Genomic DNA, 23,806 nt, shown 5'->3' with positions numbered 1-23,806 from the left:
CGCCTTCCGCTAGCTTTGCTCTCCATGGGAGGCGAGCTTAATTGCACCTCGTGCGAAAGGATACGTGCTCTAATAAAACCGCCGATTTCGCATGCTTGCACAGAAAGCTCCAGCCTTAGGCAGTGGATCGACCACATGCATCAAACGGCGCATGTAAATAGCTGAACGCTTGTGACACACGAAGGACCTTTAGCAAAACCTCTGAAACAGATTCAGTGCATGGGGGTGGGGGGGGGGGGGGACTGAATTGCAGCGTGCCTCGTACTCGACGCGGAGATTAGGTGCAGAATGGCTCCTTATAGCGCGGCTATTCTTTGCAAACACTGGCACGCTATATAAGCTGCTGATGGCTTGCCAGCTTCCTTAGGCAGAAATTATGAGATAATGGGCAGGCAGTGTCAACCCGCTTCTCGGCAAGTCATGAGGTGGTTTATGTCAGTAGTAATAGCTCTGCACCTAACTTTTGCACCAATTGCTTATTCGTGACAGTCGCGCTTCCACACAGACGATTTTGTTTTTCGTGAGACCGACATTTCATTACATATACAAAATTCACGTGTGTTAAGTTGCATTAGAAGTATGGGCATACAATGGAAATTCATTTGCAGGACCAGCTGGCAGAGTGTAGCTAATACACCATGAGCACTATGCAAAACTGGCAAGTTGGCTTTCCTGCACAACAAAAAATTTCTTCCACCACCAAAAGCTCATTTGCAAAGCAGATTTTTGGATAGAGTGTGGATTGTTCAAATGTGGTGCTGGCTATTGTTCTGTAATTGGAGCCTTACTTGCTTCTGGATTTCATTATTTCATAAATCTTTTTCCCATAGTCTAATTCAGAAATTGGGTTCTCTCCCAAATCTAGCTTGGCTGCACTTGTCTGTCAGAATGACAGGGATTGTCTGTCGCGCTTTTATACCTCCTCCTACCTTCATGTTAACACTCAATAACAAACCATTAAAGATCTTGAATAAGTCAAAATTCAAAAGAGTAACCTATTTATGCAGACAGTGATGCATTCTGTCTTTTGCTTTCATAAAAGAAATGCAAAGATTGGTCAGTCAACAGGTTTATTTTGGTTAGAGGACAGTGTTGTAGTGTAGCTGCCTTCCAATTTTTTCAAATCGCCTATTGCAATGAGGATACGGTGTTACCCCATCTTCTAGCCAGAGTCAAGCTTTTTTCGCACATTTTTTAGTTGCCCATTAATTTGCTGCTGCTGTGATAATACTTGTCATCCACTACAACATATACAAACTGGATAGTATGTTAGGTCTGCTTTGAGGACTCACCCAGGGTAAGGGGTCTGCAGTAAAGGGGATCTCTAGGGGCTCATGGGTCAATATATGGAGATGCTGTTCACTATTTCTCCAACAAGGGATTACAAAGAGCCTCCTACAAATATTGCTCCCAGGATTTATACCTACATAGTATGTTTCCTCACAGAACATTATGAAGCCAACAGACAAATGGCTGTGGTTTTTAATTTAGATGAATAAATAAGTATAACGAGAAATTAATGTGGATGAAAAGGCAACTTGCTGCAGATGAGAGCCGAACCCACATCTGCATTACCAGCTGCCTACACCTAAGTTTCTGTTACTAAATGATGCCTGTTGTAAAAAAGCATGTGCTTCATCTGCCGCCATGACCTCAAGTGGTGCTGGTGCTGGCTAAAATTCTTCATTTCCAGATTTTGTACTCGCACAAATACCCAAAATAAGCGGATGGGAGGATAAGCGCCACAGCACAATTGTTGGAGCAGCGTATATGGAAGGTGTTGGGTTAGTTTCCAACAGGGGCAAATTGTTTTCTTGTCCACATTCATTTCCCTTTTCCATATTATTTGTAAAATGAAATTTAAAGAGACAATTTTCTCTAAGCTTTCACTCTTTTCTTCCTTTTTTATGCTTTATTGTCTGTTGGCTTTGTATGGTTGTAACAAAAAAGTGGGCCCTTTGGTTCCCCTTCTCATTATCTTAGAACATTGAAGTTTTGCTGGAAAGTGTTAGCCTGTCTGCTTTTGCAGCAGCATTCTCATCCTGGATTTTGACTAAACGGTGCATGATGAGTAAATGAAGTCGGTGCAACCTTTTGGCAACCTCCTCAGCTGCTTTATTTATGCAGGATGCCGAAGCCATACAGGGTCGTCAAATTTCCAATGGAGGACGACACCATTGCTGTGGTGCCATCCTCTTGGATGTCAGAGGACGAGCGTTATTGTTTCTGGCCCCTGCATACGAGGGGGTCTGAAGTAAAATCCTGGGTCCAGAAACAACGTCCCCCAAGTGAAAACTGGGGGACGTACCCAGCGGTAGTCCTGGCGAGGTGCAGTAAGTGACTACATTGTTAACATACTGTGCTTTTTTGCTTGTTTTAGTATTTTTTGGTATCATACTTTTTATCTTTGGACATATGTGACTGTACTCTAGACTGAAATCATGTAATAGCAGACACACTTCTAAATTGTTGACATATTGAAATTAAACATTACTAAGTGTACATTTGTGTGTGTGTGCAGATTGACTAGCACAATGCCTGTTTACCTTCTAAATAACACAACATGGGAACATGTCTCTTCATACAGGGTGCTGAATATTTCGCTATGCCTGTTCGAAAAAAGATTTTGCACTCATCACTGCACTGTTCTTGCTCAAATTTTGCAGAACTATCACATTTTGGGGTCGCCTTCGTTGAGTATGACACTTAACACAGTTAACTGCCTGGTTCTTAAGAAAAAAAGAAAATTTGCCTTTACTTGTGGGGATGTGACCTGCTGCAACAACAGTGCTAGCATAAACTTGTGTCGCTGCCTGCTGGCAGCGACACAAGTTTATGCTAGCGCTGTTGTTACAGCAGGTCACATCCCCATAAGGGAAGGCAAATTTTTTGTGCACGATACACTCTGTATAACTTAAAAATGTTGCAATTATTGTTGACAAGTACCATTGTTGCACATGCAGAAAAGTAATCAAGCCTTCTCTGTTTATTATTATGCTCAATTTTCCCCCACCTAGCTTGCAATGCCTGCATCTGTAAAATTAGCAATGGCTTGAATATTAACAGCACTCTTGTCATTTTATGGCCGCTATCTTGCAGGTGTAAAACTACCTTAGAAGTTTGCATAGTTCTAACTCTAACATCTAACTTTAAAAACTGTGCACCAAGAGGCTTGCACCTTTTGGTCAGTTTGAATGTTGCCATCCCAAGTTATACCAAATGCAATCTGCATTTTTGCATTGAAAGGGGCTTGTAACAATGACAAACTAAATCTTTAGTGCCATTCTACAGTTCCTGAGTTATGTTAACTTGTACCACTGATAGTTTGACGTCATCAAAGCTGTGCCAACTTGTTCACAATGTCTGTGCAGTTTGCTGTGGGCATTCACAGCAGTCACAAATATCTTCATTACATTTGTCTGTTGCAGAATGTAGCCTGCACAGCTTAACAGGTTGCTTGTCGTCCTAGTGTCTATTATAATCTGTTTTTAATATTATTACTTTGTTCAAAGGCACTTATGAAAAGGCGCAGAAGAGGGCCAAGAAGGCGGAATGCCATTCTGCTGTCGACACCACGGAGCTGTCGGGTAATTGCTTGTGTTTATTGTTTTTTTTTATACTTGTGCTTATGTGAAAGGGGAAGGCGAACTTGGAGCAAGTGGCAAGTCGAAGTGCATGCAACAAAGGTTACCAGGATACTGCACAGCCACTTCCAGATTAATATAAACTTGTGTTGACATGTGCTTGCCTCCTGCATAGCTCTCTATCTGTCCCCCAAAAATGGTGGTGTATAGTTGAGTATTTTAGACCAAAGTGTTCTTTCTTTTACTGCCGAACTTTTTTTTAAAGAAGCTGCATTCTTTTCTCTCTCTCTTTTTTATCTCCATGCTACCTAAACAGCCCACTTTTTCATTCATGACTATACCTTTGCCTTGAAAATTTCTGAATTGTTGATTTAGTATATAGTGGCTCAAAAATAAATGTACACGCATAAATGTTCTATTTAGGCATTGAAGCTGGCCATGGTGAAGAGGGGCGTGCTGCTTCACCTCGACTGGAGCTACCTGCACCCCGTAAGCTTTCCATAAAATAACCATGCTGTGTGTTTAACTGACCAGCTCTGGTCTTTTTATTAGGGTTCTCGAAACTGATGTGGTCACCATTAGGGCCAAACACGTGTGCAATGACCAGCCAAGTTTGAATTCATTTTAGGATTGGTATAACAAAAGTTGGTCCCATAGAAATCTATAGGCTTCAGCAGGAACCTTTGAATGGAATCGAATATGCTGGAGTCAACTTAGGGAGTAGGCTGTAGTAGCAATTTTATTTTGCATGTGGCTGGAAAGCTTGTCAATGCGTTGCTGTACTGACCAATATGCACAAGTCAGCATTTGTTGTGGCCTATCAGAATGAATTTCTAAAAGGAGGTGGCACTGAAAAATAAACCGAGACCTTCTTGCTATTTATGCATTAAAGCAGCACTGAACCACCCTTTGATCTTGGCAAGCGAACACATTCTACATGTAGCGGAAACAGCTAACAAGCAGTTTGTAAAGATGGCTTTCCAGAGGGCTGCTCCTCATTTTTTTAAATGCTGGCTAGCTTCCAGTAGGCATTATGTGGTCAGTTCTTTTAACAAATTACTTGTGTTCATACCCTGTCAGATTTATTATAGAGAATTAGCAAGTGGGTAATTGCCAAAGCATTGCCACTCTGTTATCATTCTTGAAAGTTCTGTCTGATACCCATCTTGAAAAGTTACCATAAGTTTGCTTCGAAAAAATAAAGGTGAGGTGTGATAGGCCTCTCATTGCCACTGGCACTGTTCCGGCTTAAGAGAACAAATGAGTTGAGGGGTATTAAGGAAAGTAAATATTATGCTCCGAATGCCTTCGCTTATGAGGCGTTTTCAAACATTTAAAAAAATTGTATTCCTTGGAACAACGCTGCACTCAACAGCAGAATGTGTTTCTCAAATCTTGGAAAAGGGTTCTCCAGGGCCCCTTTAAAAGTAATTATCAAAGAGGCTATGTGCTTTCGAATGACTAGAACTCTTCCAGGAAGGCAAGTTCAAGTTTGAAATGTTCGCAAGAAGTTTAGGGATATTTTAAAAAGTTTCTATTATCTGAAAAGTGGCCCATCGTATGCTGAGCTGTGATCCTTAGACACAGGCAAGTTAGGAAAGTGAATTTAATAGTGTGTTTTAGAAGGAGCATCCCCAAAAACACAAACTCCTTTGTACGCCTTTTGGGTTCTATTGTACTGATAGAATGGTGATAGACTACCCTAACTGAGTCCCCTGTTTTTATAACTCCCGGGTCTCCATCACTGTACAGAACTTGAAAGTTCTCAAGTAACTTTCCTTTAATATCTCACCATATTGGGTGTAATGCCATTTCTAGAGTAGTTAGTGTTCTCAATGTTCCATTTAGTGGAAAATTTGAACTTGATAAATTTATCGAGTTTTCAAGAACTGCACTGGGACACCACTGTATAGCCCCATTTGCTATCTGTGCATCGTGTTTCCTATCTGCACTCGGCCACTGTGATGTTTATACAAAACTTTTAAGGAGGGAAATAGCACTTCTATTGCAGCGTGTATTATGCATGGTCATTGTGTGGGGAATTGCACTTCTATTGGTATATTTCAAACTGGTTGCATGCTTCATTTATTAGGCTAAAGTTGCAAGGGCCACTGCACTACTATTACATTATGCCAAAACTACGCATAATGTCTGTAATTGTACAAAATTTAAGTGCTATAGAAATGGAGGAAATGTGTGTCTGTATGGTTTCTTGCAACCAATCTTGGCTGGGGTCTTGTTTATATAATGGTGGATGAGAAATGGGGGTTTGTTGCTCTGTTATCCTGGCACTAATTGTGGATTGCTGCTACTCTACCCTAGCTTCACCATGCCCTGCAAGGGCACCAGCAGGGGAAAGCGCCACCGGCACATCCCCTTTGGAGCCACCACAAAGGGAAGGTTCCGAGGAGATGATGTGTGAGTCTCTTTACATTTTTACATGGCCCATAAAAGTCTAGTAACTTCGAGGTTGCTTTCATTCTGCAGTTCATTCTTGACACCTAACGTATGACAGAAATGTTATCTGTATCATTCTGCAACAAAAAGCTCTAGGCTTTGAAATTGCTACGTTATTTGAAATGTCTCTCTGGCATCATTTAGTTTATGAAGAGAACGTGTTCAATTGCTATCATAAGTGGCACAGATATGGTGCAATGTTTCTACTGGCAGATTTTTTCCAATCCTGAAATGCTTAATCAAAAATGATGACGCAAAGATATACAAGGTCTGTCTCAAAAGTTCTTGCCATATGTTTTAAAGAAATAATTTCGCTAACTTTCAGACATATTGTGGTCTCCTTCAAAGTACTCCCGATTAGACACAATACATTGGTTCCACCTCCTTCTATTGCTGGAAGCACCCTTGCACTTAAGCAGCAATGTTCTTTCCTTTTGAATTGTAGTCCCAGCCCCGAAACCCCTGAGCGCCAGTTTGCATACGGGGAACAGAATAAGTCGCATGGTGCCACATCTAGCAAGCAGGGAAAGTTTTCCAGCAGTTTGCACACTAGGCAGTGGACACAGCCACATGCAAATGTAGCTCATTTGCTATGCGCACAGCAGGACTGGATTGCAGACTCGCACTCGTGTGCTCTATCTAGTCTGGCCATGCTACATGGTGCGGACTGGCTGTCCTGCAGTGATAGTACAGAAATCCAAACTACATTTTGAAGCTTTATCAAAACCTCATTACGAAGCAATGTCTGCCAAGGTGTCTAGCCAGGAGGGGCTGGAAGCAGTGTTTGCAGAGCCTAAGCGCATGCATCCACTCTAGATGCGAATTGCCATTTCATGTGAGGTGTGGCCGGTGTAGTGTACATGTAGTGTGGGCAAAAGTTCTGTCTTTCGAGGCTAGTTTAGTGTTCAAAACTGACCGAAATTAGCGAGATCGGACTGCGACACTCATAAGCAGTGTGGCTTGACTTTCCTTTGTACGAATGTGGGTGCAGCTGAGCTAAGCAGATAATAGTCTGCTTCTTCTGGAAGTACAGATTTTCGTGTATTTCAGCCTGTTATTTAAACTGTGTCAATAAATATACACAGTAGCAGCCGGGAAGTTCACTGAACCAAGCACCATTTTTTTTATTCATGTCGGATCGGCCAATGGCAGCGCTGTCTGGGAATGTTCCGACTGACGTCAAGGGGCAGCCGCCAGCAGCCCCAAGGGGTTGAGGAGAAGGCCTCTGTTGAAAAAAGGGCTTGAGAAAAAAGTGACTCCACACTCCACTTGCAAGCTGCACGTGCTGCTCACAAGTGCAAAATTCGGCTGAGATACAGTAGTACAGTGTAGACCGCTTATAACGTAAGCCACCGGAGTCTCGAATATCTGCACTATAAGCGGTACCGCACTATAACCAAAAACGATTTTCAAGCCCTGCACGTATGCAAACATGTAGACCAAGCATGTAGACACGCTTTGTACTATCGCGCGCACATCGCGATTACGTTTTCGCCAGTGAGCTGGCGCAAACATAATCGCGATGTAGCCGGTGCTCTTCAAGTTCGACAGCTTTGCACCGAGTCAAATCGAAACAACTGTTTGCCGCAACCGCTGCGAAAAAAAACCGTGACCGCTATCGATGCGATTATGAACGGCGACTTTGTGGTGCTGCATGAAGGCACGCGCCCGACGCATGCACCGAGTCGTCCAGTCGCAGCAACAACTGGCCGTCGAAACCGCGCTCGCTATCTATGCGATCATCGATGGTGACTACACAGTTTTCGAGGCACGCGCCCGACGTGCGTACCGAGTAAAAACGAAACTACTGTTCGCCGCTACCGCTGCGGAGAAAACCGTGGCCGCTATCGACACGATCGTCGATGACGACTACGCAGTTACGAAAGCCCACGGCCAACACGGTGTTATGCGCAGCCGTAAAAGCAAGAATACAGGATTTAAAGACACAAATAGGTCCGAATTAACCGATGTTTGATTGCATTGAATAATGCACACGCCAGTCGAGAGCATGCTTCTTGTTGAGAAGCGTGCTCGCTGCGGCCCTTGTCGGCGAGATTTTCCCGCGGAAGCCGCATTATAACCGGTATTTCGTCTCATGCGGCTGCACTGTAAGCGGTATGCATATACATGGAGTGCTATGGGAAAATTAACATGAGTCTGAAAAGACCGTACTATATCCAGTCCTGCACTATAAACAGTTACGTTATAAGTGGTCTATACTGTATATGTTAACTGCAGAATGTGTTTTTCACCAAGCCCAAGGTGTGGTGAAGGAAAATCTTCACTTTGAATTTTGATTGATTCAATTACTTCTGGAAGAAGTTGACCATTGTCTAGCCACACTGCTTATTGATGTATCTGTCGCGTCTTGCTAATTTCGATTAATTGTGAACACTCTACTTTCAAAAGTACATGTACACTTGCTAGCTCATTCTCACTCCTGGCCGCTTCTGGTTAGATGGCTAGATTGATTTCGCTTCTTAATGAACTATAGACAGTGCTTATAAATGCGCAATTTGGATGTGGCTACTACAGTAGGACCCCGCTGTTACGTTCCCGGGTGCTGCGTTTTCCCGGCTGTTACGTCGTTTTCGGCCGGTCCCGGCACAGCTCCCATAGAACCCAATGCATTGGTAACCCCGCTGTTACGTCGCAACGTCCCGTGAAAAACGTAACAGCGGGGTTCTACTGTATATCTGTTGGTCAGGTTGTTGCAGTTCAAAGCCTATTCGGATTACTTAGCACGGCCAGAATTGAGCGCAGGCACGCGCTCCAGCCCTGTCGTGCAGGGTAGCAAAAGGAATACATTTGTGTGTAGCTGTGTCTGTTATGGAACATTGGTACCGCAGTCGTCGTGATGAGCCCACTCGCTGAGCTCATTGTAGCTCGCTGAGGTGCTCCAAGTGGTTTCCTGGCAATGTGACTCCAGGTGCGTAGCAAGCCTGCCCGAATGCCAATATCCGACTGGAACACATAATCTGCTTTCGAAGTTGAACACCTTTGAAGTGTGTCACCATTATGGTCGGAGCTCATTACAAGTAAACATAAAGGCGACGTTTCATTCAACTGTCAGAAATTGTACCATTGTCATATAAATAAGTGAAAAGTTGCATCTAGCAGACCAGCACAGCAAAGGGATGGGACACTGGGCCTCTTCGATTATCAGTTCCTGGCAGTCCCAGACTGCTTGGGACTGCTGTGCCGCATTCGATTTTGCTCGGACAGCTTCCGAAGCTCCGCCCACTAGTCAGAGTTGTCGGAACCGTGTAAATTTTTTCACGGACCGGAAGTTCCGGACTGTCCGCAAACTGTTGGAACTGTCAGCAGATGTTTGGTCGGGCAAGCGCAAGTAGCTAGCAGACGACGGATGTCTTAAAAAAGATGCGCGCGGTGTTAGATGACGTGTGCGTCTGTGTACTTTGCACGCTCCAGGCAGCAACTACTGTGCATTGAGTTATTGCTTCTGTTACATCAGTGCTTTGTGTGCCATTATGCAAGTTTTTCACGAGCCGTCTAATTGCTGTAGTTTTAGTCTTCGTGTTTTTTAAAAGAAGCGCAGCAATCAGGCGCACATGCTTGCTTTTCGTAATGTGTTTCGTGAAAACTTTCATGCTCATTGCTGTAAGCAAGGAAATTTTTCTTTTCAGGTAAATAAAATTAGCGTGTGAAGAATCTTGTATTGCATGTGGCTATTACACGCCGGTAGCTGGGGTGGGATACAATAGGAGCTTAGGGGATTGCTGTTAGCATATATGCTGATCCCTTCTGTTACCAAGTTCGAGTGTTTGATTTTTGACGTGTACACGTGCTCTCTCCTAGACACGCGTCGGGCCTTTAATTAGCAGATGGTCTCGCGAGCTTTGAGGATGTCGGTGGGTGCTTTCTGCATAAAGACTGACGTGGCACGATCACGATATTGCTTATGTCTGTGTGGGAATTCCGCTTAAGTTTCTCAGGCTCACTAGCTAGCGCAACATAAAGTTCTATGCGCTCGGGCTACGATTCCACTGTGCAAGCTTTATGGTTGTGTTGGCGACGTGGCCTCTGAGACTGCACCATTTCTGAGGCCATGCTTATGAAAACGCTGGGTAGGGGGCTGTCTACGAGTAGCAAATAGCAGACGGCAGCCAGGAGAGACTTCCGGTTGCAGTGCTTGGGTCACGTGACTGTGACGTGCTCTTTTGTTGGGGCTAGTCAGACCGGAAGCCGTGGGCGGTATTCGAAGAGGCCCACTGAACTCCACCACAAGTTGAGAATAGCCTCGGAGCTTGGTGCATTGTAGGTGACAAAATCGGAAGTAGTCGGACTATGTGAACATCCAAAATAAAATTAAAGCTTCCCACCACGGTGATGTTTTATAGGACGAACGTTGTGGGTATGCCCGCCCCACTCTGCCGTAGCCTTCACAGTGCAAGTCATAGAAGGACCAGGAGCCTCGTGAACGGGATCAAGGCGCTCTTCGATTGCCAATAACTCTGCTTCTGTTGAATGCATTGTACTTTTTATGGGAAAGTATTTCTGAAATAGTCACTTTAACTTCAAATGCATTTCTTGACTATGATAAAATGTGGTTCAGAGCTCTTAAGCTGCCATTACTATATGCAACAAGCAAGGAATTTTGGCATAAATGAAGAAAACCTGACATTTGTAAACATGCAGCAGTTTGGCTCGGACAGAATCCTATGATGCATTCAGCCGCACACTTAGTCTTGTGTAGACATTTTGCTAGTATGTTTACCTGTGTTTTAATTCACCAGCTGGCTCGGTACGCTGCATTGTTGCTTTACTATGTCAAGGTCAAGCGCATAGAACTGGTTGTTTCTAAACACTTCGATAATGTAACTTCTTGTCAGGCTATTTTCCACATAAATTGTGGAAAACAACAACTACTTTACTATGAGCATGAAAAGTATAAACTAAGCAATTTCATTACTAGTCCTACTTATTTTCATGACATCTTTAAAGCAGATTTACGCAAATCAGGGTTCGCACACTTTCTTGAAATTGAAACATGTCTTCAAGACCCTTGAAAACATTTGGAATTTCTTGAGTGGGTACAATCTAAAATCGATTTTGTGATCCGCTTTATATGGCGGATCAGTGTGGACCCGGCAAACTTTCCACATTAAGAACAATGGTATAAAAAGCTTAAGCCACGGTGAGTGCCCAGGCAGATCCATTTCGCACGACTGCTGGCTTGGCTTCCAGTGGCCCGCTGTATGGCCTCCAAGATTGGGAGCGCGCACTATCCTCGTTGGCAAAGGCCATGTCTGCATTTCCTTGGCTGATAAAATGCTCCAGGGGACTGCACTTTTTCCGTTTTCTTTCTCTTTCTTTTATTTTTTTTCTCGGTCAGCACTATTGTAATAACCACTTATTGCAGGTCATAGAGGTTCTCGCCATATTAATATATGTGGCGAGTTCCTTTTTCTTTATCACCGCGTGGCAGCGCGCAGTTCAAATTAATGGAGAAGCTGATGCGCATGCGCAGTATTGAGTTGGTTTACCCATAGACGCCTACACTGCGTGGCCGGACCGTGACAGTCAGTTCAATTATCCAAAGGTTCGAATAAATGAGGTACGAATTAACAAGCATTTACTGTATAACTTTTTGTGTTTATAGTGCAATGAGGCTATTTAAAGTGTTTTGGAAGTGTTATAATAGGAAAATGATACACGGGATGCTGCTCTGCACACTGAAAAAAGCTTTGACGCGGCCTTGAAAGCATTTGAATACCTATGAATTTCTGCCACCGAGACCTGTACAAATCCTGATATTTTACATTCACCAGAGTGCTCTGAAACAACCAATCAAATGTGCCCTAAATGTACTGCTTCTGCTATGAAGTAAATATTTTTGTGTTTCAGCGGTGCTGCTGCGGGTGCTGCGGGTGCAGCTGGAGGTGCGGCAGCAGAACAGGGACGTCTTGCATGAGCTCCAGCAGCTGAGGCATGAGGTACGGGTCGTGTCCGAGAGGCTGGATGAAATTGAGCCTCTCGACAGGACCCGTGCAGTGTCTCAGCCTGCCCTGTCGACGGTGCCTCCAGTTCTTCCTCGGCTACCTGCCAACAATATTGAAGAATTGGAGGCAGCAGAGGCAGCCGTGCAGGATGAGGCTGTGGCTGCCACCTTGGTTTGTACTGCCCTTTTATTTTTAATTATAAGGCTATGTGTAACATGTGGAAGTTCTGTGCATGTTTCATGAAACATGCTGTGGGTTTTATGTGAAGGAACTTTGCATCGCACACACAAAAGAGTTCATGGAAATAATTTGTTCCCTGCTGTATAGGTTCTAATGATATATTTCGACTGGACCTTAGTTTCTTTAACATGCATCTTAATCTAAGCATACACTAGTGTTCTTGCAATGAGGCCTCATCGAAATGTGACCATGAATGCCAGAATCAAATCTGTGACCTCGAGCTCAGCACCGCAACGCCATAGCCACTGAGCTAGCATAGTGACTTGCTGAATCGTCGATTTCCAACAGCTCTCCATAGAGATACATTCATGAAGAAAGAGTAAGTCGTTAAGGTAATAAAAATCCATTGCTGATACAAAGTGCAAACTGGCAGCTCTCTGTAGAAGGACACAATGCAGAGCACTTGTGCGTAAATTCTTTTTGTTGGACAAGTTCTAGATACATCGTGAATTATAAATAGCAGTGCAAACAAGTGGGACACAGTACAGGAAAAGGGGTGCAATGATCTTCTGTATATACTGTATTTACCTCATTTTAATCTAGTTTTATTTACCATGAATAAGAGGCCTATCATGTGGCTTTCTATTAGTGTATGAGGTTCATGGTATTGTTATTGAAATGCAGTCCACATTTTTCTGTTATTTTTTTAACTTACAATATGCTGATAAGCCTTCATTTGTAGTGAGCAGGAAAGTGGCGCACAGCCTTTGTTTTTGATGAGTTGGCTTGGTAAGTCTATCGACAGAATGATAACGGGCGCCAGGCAGCCATGATGTAGGCGTGTACTTAGGGGAAAAACGCTGTACAAATGTAAGAAGGTCTGTATGACAATGCAAACTTATTTTACCAACTTGATATTTTCAAAAGTGGTTGAAAAGGCCAAAATGTGAGCAGGTAACTGCAGTTCCCCTCATCCTGTAAAAGCAGAATGATGGGCTGCTTTCGCAGTTTGCGAAGCTGCAGGTGTAAACACTGCTGAGGGCTAGCTTTTGGTTACCACAAAACTAGGTCTTTAAAAACTGGTTGTCAGTCCCTTTAACACAAAATGTGAAGGTCTGAAAATATCGTGTCGGTATGCCTTTAAGCTGTTTTGTGCCACACGTGTGTAGATCCGACTTTTCTGCAGTCTAATGTCACATCTCTTAATTATGCATTGGCAATTTGCATACAAGTAGAATTGGTGCACTTACATTAATTTTAATGCTGGTGAAAGCTTGGAGAGGTAGTTACTATGAAACACAGTTACAGTGCTAAGGGTTACGAAACACAAACATGAAATGCACAGAACAGACGAAGATCTGATGCACTTCGTGTTTGTGTTTCTTCCACAACACCGTTCCAGGTGTTGTGGAGCACATTTACAATTAAAGAGCATTGCGTCACAAACCTCTTGCAGCAAAAAAAGTCTTGCTTTGCACTTGGCTAAAAATTCACTTCTCTTGGCAATAAATTATATTCTAGTAGTATTGGGTAGATTTTTCAACTTGAAAACGTTGTCACGTACCATGCTCATTACCACATTTTTGTCTTTTGCAGCGCAAGCACCTCCTGCAAATAGGAGGGAAGTCGCTGCGCGAGGTGGCATCGAATGCCATGAAGGCTGTAATGGCACACCCCGTCCAAGTGCTTTACAGCCTTCATGGCAGGAAGGGGAAGAGGGCTTTCATAAATCTGAAGTTATGCCGGATAGTCACAGGTAAGGCCTCCTTAGTCATCCTTTTGCATTTGCAAGTATTGTGTATACAGCTGAACTCCTCTACAGCGAAATGGCTTGCCAAAATCCTGTCTTTCATATAAATTGTTAACTTCTACAACGAAGAAATTTAGGTGTCCCTGTTGGCTGATTTCATTTTTTACTATGAAAGCCACACTCGGCCACCAGTGCCCTTGAAGGCGTTGCGAAGGTGTGCTCTGCACTAGTGCCAATGGCAGTGTAGGTGAATTGCTTGACGAGCATGCCGATGAATTGCATCACACCAGGCAGCTTACACGTTTAGCATCAGCGGGTGAGATAGTTGAATATGTCTCGGTTGGTAAAGACATGGTGTGGTCATCACTGATGATGTTAACGCTATGTTAGGGTGGAAAAACAGGAATGTCAACGAAGGCAACAGGGATGAAGATTCTGTAAATGGATCAAGAATTTTCATGGCGGAGAAGGCGATAGCAGTATTTGATTCCCCACAGCATTACTTTGCGTATTCTGCATTTCGTTGCTGAGCATGCTGTGAACCTCGATTCAATATGGTTGGCTGCGGTTGCAAATTCTGTCAGATGAACTGTGTGTAAAGACTATGTTAAGGTTTTCTTTTGTTGAATGTGTTTGCCTGCTCTATTGTGCGTGCATGTTGAATGTACTAATTGTGTTCTTTGTATGTTTGTGTGCAGATGTCATCTGTGCAAAAGGGGGGGCCGACCTGACAGAAGCTCAGGGCTTCATTAAGAGGTGGTTGCCAGGGTCTGTGGACAGGGGTGGTGGCAGGAAGAGGCGTTTTGCAGAAACGTTAGCAGCAGAGCAGCCCGATGATCCCTCCCTTCGGGGCAGGGATCATTGCCTGCCCACTGCTGCCCTCTCCCTGCCCCACCCTTGGCCTCAGGGCCCTGGCCAGTCCACCGTTGGCCCCTCCTGTCCGGCTGCCCATGCTCCTTCCCCTGCTGCAGCCCCTCCTCCTGCCGCTCCTCCTGCCCCTGCTCCTGCCGCTCCTCCTGCCCCTGCTCCTGCTCCTGCCGCTCCTCCTGCCCTTGCTCCCCCTGCCCCTGTATGCATCAATTGAGGCATTGCCTAAAATAGGCAAAATAAATTATATTTTCGTTTATGCTTTGTGTGTTTCCTTCCTGCCCTTTTTTACATCACGTTTCCTTAGCTACTAATTTTATAGGCAGTAAGCCAGCATACAAGCAACAAAATGGCTGAGTACAGGCTATGCTTGCAACACACTGGATAGAAAATGGCTGAGCACTGGATATGCTGGAAACGCGTTGGATAGAAAATGGCTGAGCACTGGATATGCTGGAAACGCGTTGGATACAGAATGGTTGAGCACTGGGATATGCTGGAAACGCGTTGGATAGAAAATGGCTGAGCACTGGATATGCTGGAAACGCGTTGGATAGAAAATGGCTGAGCACTGGATATGCTGGAAACGCGTTGGATACAGAATGGTTGAGCACTGGATTCTTGAAATACAAAGTGGCTGAACACTGGCTCTATGCTCGAACTACATTGGATTCTACAATGGCAAACTGTTAGGCCAATCTTGGCTCGAACAGTGGGTGAACCTTGGATCGGGTTGCACTTTGCCATGATGCCAGGATTGGGCCAAAGTTCGTACCAATTTCTGCGAGCATTGGACCATGCTTGGCCCAGTGCTGTTGTGCTGCCTGGGTTAACTTGTTCTCGAGCCTCTTTGTTAACCTCCAAGTTTCTGCCCCATATGTTAGCACCGGTAGAATGCAATGATTGTACACTTTTCTATTCAACGACAGTGGTAAGCTCCCAGTCAGGATTTGGCAATGCCTGCCGTATGCACTCCAACCCAATTTTATTCTTCTGTAAATTTCTTTCTCATGATCAGGGTCCCCTGTGACTAATTGACCTAGATGAACATATTCCTTTACAGACTCTAGAGGCTGACTCGCGATCCTGAATTCTTGTTCCCTTGCCAGGCTATTGAACATTATCTTTGTCTTCTGCATATTCATCTTCAACCTAATTCTAGCACTTTCTCGATGAAGGTCCTCTATCATTTGTTGTAATTCCTCTCCATTGTTGCTCAATAGGACAATGTCATCTACAAACCGAAGGTTGCTGAGATATTCGCCGTCGATCCTCACTCCTAATCCTTCCCAGTCTAAGAGCTTGAATACTTCTTCTAAGCCTGCAGTGAATAGCATTGGAGAGATTGTGTCTCCTTGCCTGACCCCTTTCTTGATAGGTACCACTGAGCCTTAGAACCAAAATCCTGCAAGTTGACAGCACCAACATTCTGCAAGTTGACTGCCTGGAGCCTTAGGCTTGGCGGTTCCCATTGCAGTAAGTTTCAGGCCGGACAACCACTTTCATGTGCACGGACAGCGTGAAGCTTGCTAACAATATGTACTCTATCCTCATAATTTCTTTGCTCTGATCATCAGTGTATAAAAAATCAATAACTGTTCAGCTTCATTCTGATCAATGAACATCAATTGCTCACTAAGACGTAAATGAAGCTTTGGTCAAGTTGCTGCTCACTGGAGCAGAGGTAGAATACCCGGCCTCAAATCTGAAGGCCGTAAGTTTGAATCCTACTCCAGTCCACCACATTTTCAGGCATGGAGTGGTGCCTGACACCGGCAAGAAATATATGTATATATATCGCCGAGCGCTAGTGGGGCTATACTAGTTCAGGTGCAACCAAACTAGGAAGGCCCACTAAGCTTCATCACAATCACTCCCTCACCAGAACATGAATTGGCCTCCCTGGTGCAGTATTCGGCCAGTACCTCCCTCATGACTGTGACAATTAACCCATGGCCCTCAGTTCCCAGTGGCTGCGGAGCACCTGACCAAGGCGGCGGTCAGACCTACTACGCGGCAGCGGTTGCTAAGAATCTCTGGGCCAAGACAGGCCGCCAATGGAAACCGAACCTGGCAACGTTCAACACGCGCACCATTTCGAGTGAGGCTAGCCTAACAGGACTATTTGAAGAATTATCAGGCATTTCCTGGGATATTATTGGCCTTAGTGAGTTCAGAAGAACTGGTGAGGCTTACACAGTGCTGACAAACGGCCACGTCCTCTGCTACAGAGGTCTTCCAGATAAGAAAGAATCCGGGGTAGGATTTCTAGTGCATAACAACAAAGCAGGCAACATTGATGAATTCTACAGCATTAATGAGAGGGTAGCAGTCGTCGTAATAAAGCTGAATAGGAGGTACAAAATGAAGGTAGTACAAGCCTGTGCCCCAACATATAGTCACGATGATGAAGAAATAGAACAGTTTTATGAAGATGTTGAACTCGCAATGAAAAAAGGTGCAAACACAGTATACTTTAGTCATGGGCGACTTCAACGCAAAAGTGGGGAAAAAGCAGGTTGGTGAGGAAGCAATTGGCAACTACGGCATCGATTCTAGGAATGCAAGAGGAGAGATGTTAGTAGAATTCGCGGAAAGGAATAGGCTCCGAATAATGAATACCTTCTTCAGGAAGCGCAGCAACAGGAAGTGGACCTGGAAAAGCCCTAATGGAGAAACAAGGAATGAAATAGATTTCATACTCTCTGCCGATCCAATCATAGTGCAGGATGTAGAAGTGTTAGGTAAAGTTAAGTGCATTGACCATAGGTTAGTGAGGTCTAGGATTTCCCTCAATTTGAAGAGAGAGAGAGTGAAATTAGTCAAGAGGACGCAGGCCAACCTAGAGGAGTAAGGGTAAAAGCAGACCAATTCAGGCTGGTGCTTGCAAACAAATATGCAGCTTTAGAAAAGGAAGATAAAGACAACATAGAGGTAATGAATGAAACCGTAACTAGGTTGATCTCAGAAGCAGCAATTGAAGTGGAAGGTAGGGCAGCAAGGCAACCAGTAGGTAAGCTCTCCCAAGAAACAAATGACCTAATAAAGAAACGACAGAACATGAAAATGTCCAACTCAAGAGATCAGATAGTATTCGCTGAACTGTCAAAACTAATCAACAAGAAAAAAGTAAGGGATATTCGAAATTATAACGTGGGAAAGATTGAGGAAGCCGTAAAATATGGACGCAGCATTAAATCAGTAAGAGGAAAGCTTGGCATAGGACAAGGCAAGATGTATGCAATGAAAGATAAGCATGGTAATATCATCAGCAATTTCGATGACTTAGTAAAAGCAGCGGAAGAATTCTATACTGACCTGTACAGTGCATAAAACAGCCTAGCTACTTTCATTCAAAATAGTGATGAACCGGATACAGAGGCTCCTTCTATAACTAGCACTGAAGTTGGAAGGGCCTTGAAAGACATGACCAGGGGAAAAGCTGCTGGAGAAATGGAATAACAGTAGATTTAATCAAAGATGGAGGATATATCATGCTTGAAAAGCTTGCAGCCCTTTATACGGAATGCCTCACAACTTCATGTGTACCAGAGAGCTGGAAGAACGCCAACATTATACTAATCCATAAGAAGGGAGACGTTAAAGAACTGAAGAATTATAGACCCATTAGCTTGCTTTCAGTATTCTATAACATATTCACCAAGATAATTTCCAATAGAATCAGGGCAACACTTGACTTCAGCCAACCAAGACAACAGGCTGGCTTCAGGAAGGGATATTCTACGATGGATCATATCCATGTCATAAATCAGGTAATCGAGAAATCTGCGGAGTACAATCAACCTCTCTACATGGCTTTCATAGATTATGAAAAGGCATTTGATTCAGTAGAAATACCAGCAGTCATAGAGGCATTGCGTAATCAAGGAGTGCAGGAGGCATACGTGAATATCTTAGAAAACAGCTACAAGGATTCCACAGCTACCTTGGTTCTCCGCACGAAAAGTAGAAAGTTACCTATCAAGAAAGGCGTCAGGCAAGGAGACACTATCTCTCCAATGCTATTCACTGCATGCTTAGAAGAAGTATTCAAGCTCTTTGACTGGGAAGGCTTAGGAGTGAGGATCAAGGGTGAATATCTCAGCAACCTTCGGTTTGCAGATGACATTGTCCTATTCAGCAACAATGGAGACGAATTACAACACATGATTGAGGACCTTAATCGAGAAAGTGTAAGAATTGGGTTGAAGATGAATATGCAGAAGACAAAGATAATGTTCAAGTGCCTGGCAAGGGATCAAGAATTCAGGATCGTCAGTCAGCCTCTAGAGTCTGTAAAAGAGTACGTTTATCTAGGTCAATTACTCACAGGGGACCCTGATCACGAGAAAGAAATTTACAGAAGAATAAAATTGGGTGGGAGTGCATACGGCAGGCATTACCAAATCCTGACTGGGAGCTTACCACTGTCGATGAAAAGAAAAGTGTACAATCATTGCATTCTATCGGTGCTAACATATGGGGCACAAACTTGGAGGTTAACAAATAAGCTCGAGAACAAGTTAAGGACCGCACAAAGAGCGATGGAACGAAAAATCTTAGGACTAACGTTAAGAGACAGGAAGAGAGCGGTGTGGGTCCGAGAACAAACGGGGATAGCCGATATTCTAGTTGACATTAAGCGAAAAAAAATGGAGCAGGGCAGGCCATGTAATGCGTAGGATGGATAACCGGTGGACCATTAGGGTTACAGAATGGATACCAAGAGAAGGGAAGCGCAGTCGAGGTCGGCAGAAAACCAGATGGGATGATGAAGTTAGGAAATTTGCAGGAGCAAGTTGGAATACGCTAGCGCAAGACAGGGGTAATTGGAGATCGCAGGGAGAGGCCTTCGTCCTGCAGTGGACGTAAAAAATAGGCTGATGATGATGATGATGAATAATTTACAAGGTTCGTTTGTGAAACACTTAACAGATGTTTATTACTCTCAATCCACAATTTGTATTCTCAATGCACTTGAATGGCTAAAGACATAAGTTCACTGTAATACAGCCACTGAAAAGAGCCCTAGACTGCAATGAGGCGCCAAATAAATTTGCCTTTTGCTGGCTAATATTCATACACTATACAGATAGCAAGCTATTAGCATGCTGCAAATAGCCAAAAGCACCCCAAGTTCATAACATTTTGTGTGATGAGCTACATACTCTTCCAGATGCTGATCCGAAGAGCGACATTACCCTCGGACATCGCAACACTGAAGTAGAGGTGGTTGCATATGGATTGAATCCACCCGTTCAATATCGTACAACCAGCCCGTTCTGCAATGCCTTCAAGTTTTTTCCGCAGACCTGAAAGTTCACAAAAGTGCACAAGACTGCATCACTTGTCATGATACTTTGTTACACATTTAAACCAGCTAGTCATGAATGTGTACTGTATTTGGAAATGCAGGAAAAAAATTATGCAGTCATCTTTCTGCATAGGAGAATTGTGCAAGTAGTCCCAGCTACTACACAGTTATGCATAATTTTATGTGTACTTTATGAGGCTTCAGAGGCTCTAGATCAGCAATTATAGTGCAATAAATATTCTGCCTACTAACCTTTCACAACATGCCAGCTGTACAGCTCATGCTTGATGCCTGGCTCTTTTTCCCTGATATGGTTCCGAATCCCGGGGTGTCTGTCGGTGGTCACAGTTGAAGCCTTCAGGGCTTTGGAGTGCAGTTCACCAAGGCATTGCACGAAGCCTACTTTTTACATTTGCGACAACAATTCTACAACAACAAAGTAAGGCAGTAATGCTTCAGACATAAAAATTAAACTAGACTTGTGCGACCTTGCAGAACACAACCCAATTTCCAGCGAAGCTGTTTATTTCAAGCAGTTTCAATAAATGTTTCAGTTGCCTATAATTAAATAACATAGTTGAAACCTCGCGCGCATAGGACTTCTGAAACTATACACGCATGCTAAGAAATTTTGCCAAATGTAGTAAATAATCTACAATGTATTAGGCAGAAAATTGGTCACAGTACTTGTAAAAAAGAATAGTCATAAAGCTCCACAGGACTTGATCATGTAATTTATTGCAAAGGCATTAACTAAGCTGCACACTTCATATTTGTGCACAAATTATCCTTTGCGTCAGCCATAGTTTGTTTGAATACAAACGAGGTGCCTTGTTGAATTCATCGACAACACCGGAAAAGTAATTGCATACCACTTATCAGGTCTGGAAAAACTGGACAAACGAGCATTCACAAAATATTTGTGATGCTCCTCACGAAGTCATGAATGCGAAAGTTTTGTCACAGATTGCACATATTACGCACCTCACTTTTAACAAAAATTTTTTATAAAAGATGAAATTTAAGTTATTGATTATTGCTATCGCTTTTTGGCCGATAGGGAAACATGCAGAGAATGGCATTGTGACACTTCTGAGCAATTGGTGCAAACATTCTTTTTACATAGGCAGTACTTGAAGTGCATGCATATAACTTGTGAGACATTTGCAATGGCGTTCTCTTTAGAATTCGGTATTGCTTGCATTTTTAGTTACACCAGGGTAGCCGACGAACATTTGCGTTAATTGGAGAAAATAATTGTAAAGCTTCGGGGCACTTCATCAGTATTTTATGGCAAGAGTGTACTTAGCATTTGAAATCTTGTGCACACACTACCGATTACACGTGCCATAGCTGCTTCGAATATAAACAAGGCGGCTTGTACAGTTCATCGAGGACACCTGACAAAGTAATTCTATGCCGATTATGATATGAAGAAAAAGAGATAAAATAAGCATTCAAAATTATCATCAGCGCTTGTATTCAATACAGAAACATGACATTTTTTGTCAGAGTTGAAGTGACATTTCCTCCATGAAAATATTATTTATGACATGGAAAGTGCGCAGTGCAGAATTTATTAAAAGCTGTCTCACCTGGCCGACCTGCAGTTTAGTGAAATTCGGACTTTTCTCGTTTCCGCATGCATAAGTGTGTAGGTAAGGTATTTCGCCGAATGCCCCGGAGAATCACACCGCCCATCTCCTAGCAGGCATAGGTCCCGGCTCTTACAGGCTTCAACTAGAGAAGCTTGTTGTGTGCTCCAGACCTGCACATGCAACACTACATGGTTCCAGCTTTGCAGAAGCCTATGCTGTATTACCTTTGTTATGGCCGGCTCAAGGCAACCCTTTTGGTAGACATTGTATGTCGATGTCGTGAAGGCCTCGATGTTCACAGATGCCACCAGTCGCAAGACTTTCACAGCGCTGGCACCGCTGAACAAAATGGCCGCAGCTAGTAGGACGTTACCCGCTGCCATGCCATTGGTAGTGGGCTGGCTGCTGCAAACTTTCTGATGGCTTAAAGGGCATGTGGCTTTTACGGTCGAGGAGCTTCCCTGTGTGTGTTTGGTAATAGTACAGCTCTCTCCACACTTAGTGCAAGCACTAAGGAGCTCCCACAGGCAACTTTCAAATACAATGTATTTTTTTTTTTCAGTTTGGAGTGTTGTTCCATCCCTGCAAAGTGGATAATATGTTACTATAGTTCATGGTACTATCAAAAATGTGCCAAACTTACAGATGCATGCTGTCATCCGACATCAGATGGTAGCTGGTGTCCTTGGGGTCATTGACAGGGGTGGTGGGGCCACTGACGGGGGTAGCGGGACCAGACATCACGTTGCAGTCATCAGCACAAGACTTTCTTGAAGGCGTTGATGCGGAGCGAGGGGCAAACAGCAGCCCAGGATGATTACCATCGCCACTATACAGTGAGCAATTGGCACAGCACACACTGCTGTCCGTCTGAGTGCTGCAGCTCCTTGTGTTGATCCTGCACTGCGAACCTAAGGCGGAGGACCAAAACTCGTTTATAAATATATGGAAACGAATTTCGCATGGAACCGAAACGCTGATACTGAATGTAAAAGAAATGCGAAGACATGGAGATAAACAATGAAAATGTTAGTCATAAAGTAAACATACTAAGGACGGATGCCACTGTAGCTAATGTTGCGTCTTAGTTCTTAGATAGTACTAGTAATTTTGGCACAATTTACAAAAATCTTTATTCTAAACATCACACACAGACCAGGGTCTCTTCTGACAGACACAAATGCTTTGTTGGCACAGCTGGTACAATGCAATTCAGAAAATCTAGAAGAAATGCAGCGAAAGTAGGGGAAGGCAGTGTGCATTACAAATTACGTAAAAGCTATGACAACCTCTGTTCAGATGAGCCAACCCCATCATGAAGAAAATGTGTGCCGTCTCATGCATGGAGTCAAAGTGCAGCTGCACAACAGTGGTGTGCAGCTGCAGCAGTTCATGCTGCAGCTGGCACAAGTGGCAGTATAAGATAACGCAATACGATTTCACCGGTGAATCGAAGTGCCGTCCAGTAGCAGCTCAATTATCACGAACTCTCAAATCAGTGCCTTGGGCTAGAGTTTGCAGTTCAGTTTCTCATATGAAAATGCTATACTTCGGGCAGAATTAGTGTTGAGGTTACCAGGAGAATTGCAGATTACAGAGTTTAGGAGCGGCTCACAAAGAGGTGAACCAAGGTCGATCCAAATAGGTCGCGAAGCTTCGGGCTGAAAGGGGTTCAGAACCCTAAGAGCGCACATCGATAGCAGCGGGCGTTGACGCCGCTATCACTTGCAATGCAATGCAGCTCTTGAAGTGTGCAGAAACATGCGCTCGTAAAGTTCACCTGTTACAATACGCCCCCCTCACATGTTGCGTTGTTTTGCTTGTCCACGTTTGTCTGAATTTGGTGACGCGGGTAGTTTCATTGTTTCTTAACCTTTTCAGTCAAAAGTAGTCAGTTGCGATCGCCAAATATTTGTTTACTTTAGTTATTTTTTGCGACAGCGCTGGCCAACGGGCTTGGTGTCCGACAACAGGACGAGCACTTTACGCCCAAAGCATTCGTCGGCCTCCAAAGAAAGTATGTTCTGTGCAGGGATGAAATTTCGACACCCGTACGGCTGACCTTTTCCTGCATCACTTTCCACGCTGAAAGC

General features: G+C 43.8%; 1 protein-coding gene across 1 annotated transcript; it reads left to right on the top strand.

The window, feature by feature from the left end:
* Positions 1–2,128: 2,128 nt before the first annotated feature.
* LOC125945766 (uncharacterized) lies at positions 2,129–16,257 on the top strand. The gene is made up of 8 exons (XM_049668054.1): positions 2,129–2,333; positions 3,513–3,587; positions 4,008–4,073; positions 5,907–6,002; positions 11,910–12,175; positions 13,781–13,940; positions 14,633–15,003; positions 16,180–16,257. The coding sequence occupies exons 1-8, from the start codon at positions 2,129–2,131 to the stop codon at positions 16,255–16,257; spliced, it is 1,317 nt and encodes a 438-aa protein (XP_049524011.1).
* Positions 16,258–23,806: the final 7,549 nt, after the last annotated feature.

Source organism: Dermacentor silvarum, chromosome 5 (genome assembly GCF_013339745.2).
Source record: "Dermacentor silvarum isolate Dsil-2018 chromosome 5, BIME_Dsil_1.4, whole genome shotgun sequence".
Taxonomy (NCBI): Eukaryota; Metazoa; Arthropoda; class Arachnida; order Ixodida; family Ixodidae; genus Dermacentor; species Dermacentor silvarum.
This window is presented reverse-complemented; position numbering and strand designations above follow the sequence as displayed.